The 10514-nt window shown below is 40.8% G+C and overlaps 1 protein-coding gene across 1 annotated transcript in view; it reads left to right on the forward strand.

Annotated features, from left to right (window-relative positions):
• Positions 1-5791, forward strand: part of CCDC3 (coiled-coil domain containing 3) — a 73454-nt gene extending 67663 nt beyond the window's left edge. Inside the window, exon 3 of the mRNA XM_030554328.1 lies at positions 3704-5791. Within this exon, the coding sequence (XP_030410188.1) occupies positions 3704-3979 (276 nt within the window). The 3' untranslated portion in view covers positions 3980-5791. The remainder of the gene's footprint in view (positions 1-3703) is intronic.
• Positions 5792-10514: the final 4723 nt, after the last annotated feature.

The following is a 10514-nucleotide window of genomic DNA, read 5'->3' on the forward strand; positions in this document are numbered from 1 at the left end:
ATCTGGGGGAAGGACGAGGGTTAAGCTTTGGAAGAGCAGAGTCCAAACTTGCCAGGATTTGACCTTGTGGTTCCAGGCAATGGTGGCACATCAAGCGTGAGATTTAGATCATTGTGCCATCCCCTTCTGTCTCTAGTAGAAAGAGCAAGAGGCGGGCCTGAACCAAAACCTGGAACTTTGAAAGGGTTAAAAAAAAATAATCAAACCCTGCATCTGATTATAGATTTTGCAAATGGCAGAACCCAATGGACTGAATTCAAATCCCAGATCTGAAACACAGAGCAGAAACAAGTCAGATCTTCTTAAGTTCACCTAAATGCCACTGATGACCTAGACCAGTGGTTTTCAAGCTGTGGTCTGTGGCCCTCTGGGGGTCTGCAGACTATGTCTAAGATTTCCAAAGGGGTCTGCACCTCCATTCAAAATTTTTTAGGGATCCACAAATGGAAAAAGGTTGAATATCACTGACCGAGGTTAACCTCTTGTAGAGCTCATTAAGGTTATGTTGATAGCTAATGAAGTCTAAATAATAAGATGAGTGAACTAGAGTGCCTTGTGATAAAGGAGTATATTGATATAATAGGCATCACAGAAACCTGGTGGACTGAGAGCAATCAATGGGACACAATCATTCCGGGGTACAAAATATATTGGAAGGACAGAACAAGTCATGCAGGGGGAGGAGTGGCACTATATATGTGAAAGAAAATGTAGATTCAAATGAAGTAAAAATCTTAAGCGAATCCACATGTTCCATAGAATCGCTGTGGATAGAAATTTCATGCTCTAATAAAAATATAACATTAGGGATCTATTATTGACCACCTGACCAGGACAGTAATAGTGATGATGAAATGCTAAGGGAAATTAGAGATGCTATCAAAATTAAGAACCCAATAATAGTGCGGGATTTCAATTATCCCCATATTGATTGGGAACATTTCACTTCAGGACAAAATGCAGAGATAAAATTTCTCGATACTTTAAATGACTGCTTCATGGAGCAGCTGGTACGGGAACCCACAAGGGGAGAGGCAATCCTGAGTGGAACGCAGGAGCTGGTGCAAGAGGTAACTATAGCAGGACCGCTTGGAAATAGTGACCATAATACAATAGCATTCAACATCTCTGTGGGGGAAGAACACCTCAACAGCCCAACACTGTAGCATTTAATTTCAAAAGAGGGAACTATACAAAAATGAGGGGGTTAGTTAAACAAAAGTTAAAAGGAACAGTGACTAAAGTGAAATCCCTGCAAGATGCATAGGCCCTTTTTAAAGACACCATAATAGAGGCCCAACTTCAATGTATACCCCAAATTAAGAAACACAGTAAAAGAACTAAAAAAGACCCACCGTGGCTTAATAACCATGTAAAAGAAGCAGTGAGAGATAAAAAGACTTCCTTTAAAAAGTGGAAGTCAAATCCTAGTGAGGCAAATAGAAAGGAGCACAAAACGCTGCCAGCTTAAGTGCAAGAGTGTAATAAGAAAAGCCAAAGAGGAGTTTGAAGAATGGCTAGCCAAAAACTCCAAAGATAATAACAATGTTTTTTAAATACATCAGAAGCAGGAAGCCTGCTAAACAACCAGTGGGGCCCCTTGACGATCGAAATACAAAAGGAGCTCTTAAAGACGATAAAGTCATTGCGGAGAGAAACTAAATGGATTCTTTGCTTCAGTCTTCACGGCTGAGGATGTTAGGGAGATTCCCAAACCTGAGCCGGCTTTTGTAGGTGACAAATCTGAGGAACTGTTACAGATTGAAGTGTCATTAGAGGTGGTTTTGGAATTAATTGATAAACTCAACATTAACAAGTCACCAGGACCAGATGGCATTCACCCAAGAGTTCTGAAAGAACTCAAATGTGAAGTTGTGGAACTATTAACTAAGGTTTGTAACCTGTCCTTTAAATCAGCTTTGGTACCCAATGACTGGAAGTTAGCTAATATAATGCCAATATTTAAAAAGGGCTCTAGAGGTGATCCCAGCAATTACAGACCGGTAAGTCTAACGTCAGTACCGGGCAAATTAGTCGAAACAATAGTTAAGAATAAAATTGTCAGACACATAGAAAAACATAAACTGTTGAGCAATAGTCAGCATGGTTTCTGTAAAGGGAAATCGTGTCTTACTAATCTATTAGAGTTCTTTGAAGGAGTCAAACATGTGGACAAGGGGGATCCAGTGGACATAGTATACTTAGATTTCCTGAAAGCCTTTGACAAGGTCCCTCACCAAAGGCTCTAACGTAAATTAAGCTGTCATGGGATAAAAGGGAAGGTCCTTTCATGGATTGAGAACTGGTTAAAAGACAGGGAACAAAGGGTAAGAATTAATGGTAAATTCTCAGAATGGAGAGGGGTAACTAGTGGTGTTCCCCAAGGGTCAGTCCTAAGACCAATCCTATTCAATTTATTCATAAATGATCTAGAGAAAGGGGTAAACAGTGAGGTGGCAAAATTTGCAGATGATACTAAACTACTCAAGATAGTTAAGACCAAAGCAGATTGTGAAGAACTTCAAAAAGATCTCACAAAACTAAGTGATTGGGCAACAAAATGGCAAATGAAATTTAATGTGGATAAATGTAAAGTAATGCACATTGGAAAAAATAACCCCAACTATACACACAATATGATGGGGACTAATTTAGATACAACGAGTCAGGAAAAAGATCTTGGCGTCATCGTGGATAGTTCTCTGAAGATGTCCACGCAGTGCGTAGAGGTGGTCAAAAAAGCAAACAGGATGTTGGGAATCATTAAAAAGGGGATAGAGAATAAGACTGAAAATATATTATTGCCCTTATATAAATCCATGGTACACCCACATCTCCAATACTGTGTACAGATGTGGTCTCCTCACCTCAAAAAAGATATTCTAGCACTAGAAAAGGTTCAGAAAAGGGCAACTAAAATGATTAGGGGTTTGGAGAGGGTCCCATATGAGGAAAGATTAAAGAGGCCAGGACTCTTCAGCTTGGAAAAGGGGAGACTAAGGGGGATATGATAGAGGTATATAAAATCATGAGTGATGTGGAGAAAGTGGATAAGGAAAAAGTTATTTACTTATTCCCACAATACAAGAACTAGGGGTCACCAAATGAAATTAATAGGCAGCAGGTTTAAAACAAATAAAAGCAAGTTCTTCACGCAGTGCACAGTCAACCTGTGGAACTCCTTACCTGAGGAGGTTGTGAAGGCTGGGACTATAACAATGTTTAAAAGGGAACTGGATAAATTCATGGTGGCTAAGTCCATAAATGGCTATTAGCCAGGAAGGGTAAGGAATGGTGTCCCTAGCCTCTGTTCATCAGAGGATGGAGATGGATGGCAGGAGAGAGATCACTTGATCATTGCCTGTTAGTTTCACTCCCTCTGGGGCACCTGGCATTGGCCACTGTCGGTAGACTGATACTGGGCTAGATGGACCTTTGGTCTGATCCGGTACGGTCGTTCTTATGTTCTTAATATTATTAAGATCTGAAATAGTTTGTTCTTATATTCAAAGAAGACTGAGGGGTAGAGGAATTTAGGAGAAAACTGCAAGATGAGGACGAGCTTCCAAAAGCAACCATACAGTTGTGGAGTGTTCCAGCAATAGAACGTCTGGGGAATTTACATGTGCCTTCATAGTGCAAGTGGCTTCCGGGCTTTGGTTTAGAGCTCATGTGTCTTGTTTCCTTTCTACTCTTCCCTCAGCTCATGTGTTCTTCAGTCCAGAAAGCCCTATTTGAGGAAGAGGATCAAGTGAAGAAACTGCAGCAGAAGGTGGCAACCTTGGAGAAACGCAACAAGCAGCTGCGAGACCGGGTGAAGAAAGTCAAGAGGTCCCTCCGGCAAGCCAGAAAGAACAACAGGCACATGGAGCAGATAAACCGAAAGCTCAGTGAGAAGCTCTCCTCTGCAGGAGGCCAAATCCCACATATTAACTCTTTAAAACAAGAGAACTCTCATGCTATCTATCTTAAAGTATAATGCAAGGTTTAGGGCAAAAGCCAATGATATTGGTGACTTAGGGCCTGATCTCATGTTCCGTACACAGCCAAGTACTCCAGTGGGAGTTTTGCCTGCATTAGAGTGCAGGATCTGGTCCTCACACCTTGTCTACACTGGCATTTGAACCATGTATGAAAAACAAATTGGAACTCTGTTTAGATACAGTTCTAGATAAGCAGGATCCATGCTAGATTTGGCTGGACACTGTAGACTGGACCAAGCTGTCTGAAGAGTGCTTCCAAAGAGTCTGTTTTAGCCTTATGGGGATAGCAGCATCAATACCCTTTGGCTCCATTTTCACTGCCCAGCCTGGCAGTATTTGAAACCAGGTTATCTGGATCTGCATCTAGGATCAGATCCAGCTCTCACAGTCAATGGGCGTCTTTGCACTGACTTCCAATGGGAGCTGAATCAGGAACATAAAAAAAAAAGATTTCAGATCCAGTTTTCAAGCAGGCTTCAATTTTCAGGGTAGACAAGGTCTCCTGTCTTGTAATCACTGTTTTAAGACATGATGGAGGTTGCTGGGCAACCTCATTTACCTAGGTTTAGATACCGTAGAGATCACATCAATATCAACAGGGCATTAAAATTAAGGTAGTTTATATGTGTATATATTTTAAAATCCTATAGAAAATATTTTTATTGCACCTTTGATATAGTCTAATTTCTTAAAGTATGAAATAAATCCTGTTTCATGGAGGCAGTCATCCCCTAAAATATATTTCCCAACATTCCTCCTTAGGCACTGCCAAAAGAGATTAGAAACTGAATTTTTAAAATGGCTTAAGTTAAGGCAGCAATCTCATTGGTTGATGAGGATGCCAACCTTGTGTATATATATCACTTCATGGCTTGGAAATAGTTAGCCAAATCACCGCTCTTCATATCAATATGTCATGGAAGAGTAATGAGAAAAAATAAAGGAAGGCATTCGGTGTGTTTCCCCTTTTTGTTTTTGTTAATATTTATTTTATAATCAATTTACGTGACCTGAATAAAAATACACTTAATATTTGCAACTTTAGGACAGAAGCAGACAGACTTTGCCCAACTAAGGGTAACACTGACAATTTGCCAGGCTATACCTGACTTGCATAAAAATGACCAGATAGCAGCTTATCTTTATTCCAGAAATGTGGGCCATAGAGGTATAGGTCCCTGCATGCAGTGCTTGATTTGAACCCTCAAACCTTACTAGACTATCCAGATCATGGCAGAACATTGCATGCTGGGACATGTAGTCTCCACAGGCTGCACCTCTGTACTGAACAGAAGAGCAACCACAGGCTGCATTGGGCTCGTGCACCATCCATGCATTAGGACCTAGAATGAGCCCTGTACCAACTTTTATACAACCATTTGTATCAAACCAAGCTGACTTTGATACTTACCTGTTGCTTTGGCTTCTAGGAAGCTGCTGAAGTTTAATTATCGTGTAACTCTGCTCTGCTTGGAAACAGAAGCATATATTTTTCTCCTGAAATATTACCGGCATTTCTTAAAAGTCTGACTCCTCTATAAACTGCAGCAGCTTCAAATTGCCTGCCTGTCAAGTCTGTATAATTCAGGTTGAAATAGTACAATTTCTGGAGAACTACTGAAGGTTTTCTTAGCATCCTAAAAAACATCAATGGATTTTTACTTAGTCAAAAATAAAATCCAGAAGAAAGTATCTAGGTTGTGTGTTGTTTCTATTTTTAAACTGTTTGAATAAAATTAACTGTTTTCTTGGCATTGGTACTTAAATTCTGTGTTTAATTAATAAAAATGTTCCATGTTAATCACGTATGTTAGTCAGGCCATAAGATGTTACTAATACAACTAGATTGTCATTTTTTAAATGAAAATGTGATTTTCAATCAAAACAAAATTTTGCAGAATAGTTTTGTTTTGGTCAAAACTTTGTGTATTTGTCAACAAAAATACTGAAATTTCTCGTTCTGTTTTGTGGGGGAAAATCCCATTCTTTCATTTTAAAACTTTTTTCTTCTTCTTTTCTAGTGGGGGAAAAAGTACAAAAAAGCAGGAGTGTTTATTTCCCTCTAGGAATTTCAAACATTCATTGTATGTTTGATCAGTTGGTTGAATTTTTCGTTAAAAAAAAATGGTGCAAATTGAAATTTTTCACTTTTTTTTTTGGACCAGTTCTGAAGATGTGGTCTAGCAGCCTGAACACTGCACTAGCAGGCAGAGACTCCTTAGTTCTGATCTTCACTCTGATCCTGGTCCTTCAGAATCATATAACTTAGATAAGAGTTTTCAGAAAATTGTGTGTGCACTTTGCACGTGCAGACACATGCATACAATTCATGCCTTGTTTTTACATGGTTACTATGGTCATACTTTGAATCCCAATAACTAAACATACCAGTTTAAGTATGTAATTGTAACACACGATTCATAGAGTTAAGATCAGAAGGGACCATTAGATCATCTAGGCTGGGTTAATTTAATAACCTGCGATATACAGGAGGTAGGTTACCCCCGAACTGAGCCCAATAACTCATGTAAATGACCTTAAACTCTACCTCATTCTTCCCTCTGTAAAATGTGGATACTACTACTTACCTATCTGGCCAAATAGTGAGAATTACAAACATTATCTAGACTTACTGAAGTGATACGTATTATTAGCAGTCTACATCCGAGTATTCAGATATTGGGAGATCCACATTTCACAAATACCCACTAGCTTCATAGCTTGTATTACTTGTGAGATATGTGCATGTACTGTATTTAGTAAGGGCTGATACATAGAGTCCAGTGATGTGTGTATATCCCTGCATTAAACACAAATGCACTGTCACTATGCTCACAGTCATGCACTGTGATTGCAAGGTATAATGCATGTAATGATGGAAGTATTGTCCCTTTCCATCTGAGGAAGGTACCTGGTGGAAACACGTAAAGCCAGATTGTGACTGGCCCTTGCACAGGTACACATTAATGGTGTAACATCCTGGCTAAGTGTGAGTGTCCATCTCCAGTGGGTGATCCATAGAAGATAAGTGTACTACTCCTATCAGTTAAAGGAGATACTCCTTTAGCTCAAGGAGTAAAAGCTGGCACTAAAGGGCTTGGGTTCTTTCCCTGATGGTTGTTTGACATTGGTAGATTTGAAATCTAATGTGCAACTCCTTGGCTAAGAGTCAGATTATTACGTGGGCAGAAGGTGCAAGGTACAGGCACAAGTGCAGTTCTTGGTAGTGGCGGTGTGCACTCTAGATTTCAAATTCACAGTCTGACAAACCATCAGGGATAGAAACTCAAAAACAATGGAAAGCGATTGTCTGCTCCTGTCACCTCATTAGGGTGGGGAGCTCACCCTCCTAAAAGCTGGAGCAAAACCCCTCCTTCCAGGAACACAATACTCTCTGGAAACACCTCAAGGGCAGTGCAAATTCTCCTTGTTTCTAACCAAAGCTCTCACATGTGCTATATTTTGTGAGCTGTTCTACATTTCAGTCAAATCAGACTCCCTGTCTCACTATTTCAGGAAGTAATACATAGATGAGAGCACATGATCCCATCAAAATATTCCTTAGCCTAGAGGAAGGTGTACTGGACTAGGATCCAGGAGACCACAAGGTCAAACCTCACCTTTTCTACTAAGTGGTGTTAATAATGTGCACTTCACTCCCCTCTACTGTGGAGCCCCAGTTATAAGCCAGGGCCCCATTGTGCTAGGTGCTGTACAAACACAGAACAAAAGGATGATACAGTTGCACTGGGTAATTTCCCTTTTTCTGTAACTTAAATTGTGTTGGTGTGGGGAACAGCATGAGTTGAATTTGGGGGTAGCCTGATCACGTTCTTCCTCCCCCTGGCACCCCAGGTAAAGAACTCCCCTCACACACACACAATCCTTTAACAGCCAGGGCAGGGATCCTCTCAAACCTCCACCCACATCTGTAACAGATTGAAGAACCATTTTGTTTGATTCACACGGAGACAAAATCCTTGACAATGGGTTTATGGTTTAAAATACATATGACATTTATCAGCTATGGCACGGCATGTTTCAAAACCCAGGTGTTACTTACGTCAATCTTTGGTCACATGGCAGTGGTTTGTGTCACTCAGTCTTTAGTCACATGTCAATGGTTGGTGACACTCATCAGATCTGAAGTGGACGCCACCAACAGAGGCCTGTACTTCACAGGCACAGACTGGCCCCTAGATCATATAGCACAAAAGTTCCCCCAGATTTAGAGAACATGTCTATTGACAGAGCAGAGCAAACCAAGTGAGCTGGATGATTCCCTCTCATGAATTACAAGCATCATCATGATTTAACAACCTCACACAAGTGGCGACGAGAAAATCATGCAGCGAAGGAGGAAGATTTATGGAGGACAGTGTTAGCAGCTTTCTCTGGATTGCAGCAACAAAGAAATATAGGAAAGACAATGATTCCCATATGTCTGAATATTAATTTGGAGGAACAGCCACGCTCTGTTTCTGTGTTGGTTTATTTATTTTATTGGCGTGCGGGTAACAGAATAATTGTGTTCTGGAACTAGGGACAACAGTACTGCTTTTGATATCAATTGCACTCCACAGAATAATTCCACTCAAGTTAGATTTATCCTGTTGCAATGGAGATCACAATCTGTCCCAGTATTTTTAAGGTTGATCATAGAATCATAGAACTGGAAGGGACCTTGAGAGGTCATCTAGTCCAGTCCCCTGCACTCGTGGCAGGACTAATTATCTAGACCATCCCTGAGAGGTGTTTGTCTAACCTGCTCTTAATCTCCAATGATGGAGATTCCACAGCCCCCTAGGTAATTTAGTCCAGTGCTTAACCAACCTGATAGTTAGGAAGTTTTCCGTAATGTCCAACCTAAACCTCCCTTTCAACTATTTAAGCCCATTGCTTTTTGTTCTATCCTAAGAGGTTAAGGAAAACAATTTTTCTTCCTCCTCCTTGTAACAACCTTTTACATACTTGAAAACTGTTATGTCCCTTCTCACTCTTCTCTTTTCCAGGCTAAACAAACCCATTTTTTTCAATCTTTCCTCATAGGTCATGTTTTCTAGACTTTTAATCAATTTTTGTTGCTCTTCTCTAGACTCTCTCCAATTTGTCCACAACTTTCCTGAAATATGGTGCCCAGGACTGGACATAATACTCCAGATGAAGTCTATTCAGCACAGTGTAGAGGGGAAGAATTACTTCTTGTGTCTTGCTTACAACTCTCCTGCTAATACATCCCAGAATTATGTTCACTTTTTTTGTAACAGCATTCCACTATTGACTCATATTTAGCTTGTGGTCCACTATGACCCCCAGATCCCTTTCCGCAGTAATCCTTCCTAGACAGTCATTTCCCATTTTGTATGTGTGCAACTGATTGTTCCTTCCTAAATGGAGTACTTCGCATTTGTCCTTATTGAATTTCATACTATTTACTTCAGACCATTTCTCCAGATCATTTTGAACTGTAATCCTATCCCAATAAAGCCCCAGTTTCTCCTATTCACAGAAAAATAAAGTCTCCCTGGGTCAGAGAATCCCCCATCACAGCGACAGAGGAGAAAGGTTTCCATCCGAAAAAGGAAAAACATCCAGAGATCTGAATGAAAGAACATGGATAACAGATGAAACCAGCAAAGCCTGTCAGCTGGTTCCAGCAATAAATTTAAGTAATTGCTATAAATTTCCACTTTCCCCCCATTTAGCCACAAATTACTTTAATTTCAGTCACAAGAACTTTGATTTTTCACCCAAGCTCAGAGCACTTGCCATACAAAACACTGTTTCCAGCATCAGTTTTAGTCTCGGCACATTAGTGTTGCCAAAAATGAGAAGACAAAGAGCAGCAGTGTGGTTCTCGTGGGAATGAGGAGAGCTGTTATTTAGATTACAGTAGCGCCTAGAGGCCTCAATCCAGATTGGGCTCTCATTGTGCTAAGCACTGTGCAAACCTTCGTAAGGCACAGCCCAACCCAATCCAAAAGTACTTACAATCGAAATACACAGACAAAATGAAACAGGAGGCACCAAGAGGTGAAATGATTTGCCCAAGGTCACACAGCAGATTAGTGCAGAGGTGGGAACAGAGCACAGCTCTCTTGAGTCCCAGTCCAGTGCCCTATCTACTAACCACACTCTTTCTAGTTGAGTTCCTCTCCCAGCATTGCCATTGACTTGATGTATGATCTCGGGTAAAATCACTTCAGCTCCCTATACCAATTTTGAATGGGCCAGGGTCAACGTACAGCCAGCCTTCACACTTGGGGCCTATGAGAGCGTCCCACATGTGGCTGTGGCCAGAGACAGACAGCGTCACATGCCATGGATGATTGCCCTCTGATAAGATTTGCAGGTGGTCTGAGGGCTCTGCACTTGGCTGATGAGACTGCCATAAACTGGCTTGGCAAGTGCCTCATCTGATAAGATGATAACCTGCCTATGTCCTCAGTTTTCCCAGCTGTGAAATGGGGCTAGTGACACTGAAATTCAGTGACTTGTGTCATGCAGGACGTCAGACAAGATGATCGCAAT

This window comes from Gopherus evgoodei, chromosome 1, assembly GCF_007399415.2.
Source record: "Gopherus evgoodei ecotype Sinaloan lineage chromosome 1, rGopEvg1_v1.p, whole genome shotgun sequence".
NCBI lineage: Eukaryota > Metazoa > Chordata > Testudines > Testudinidae > Gopherus > Gopherus evgoodei.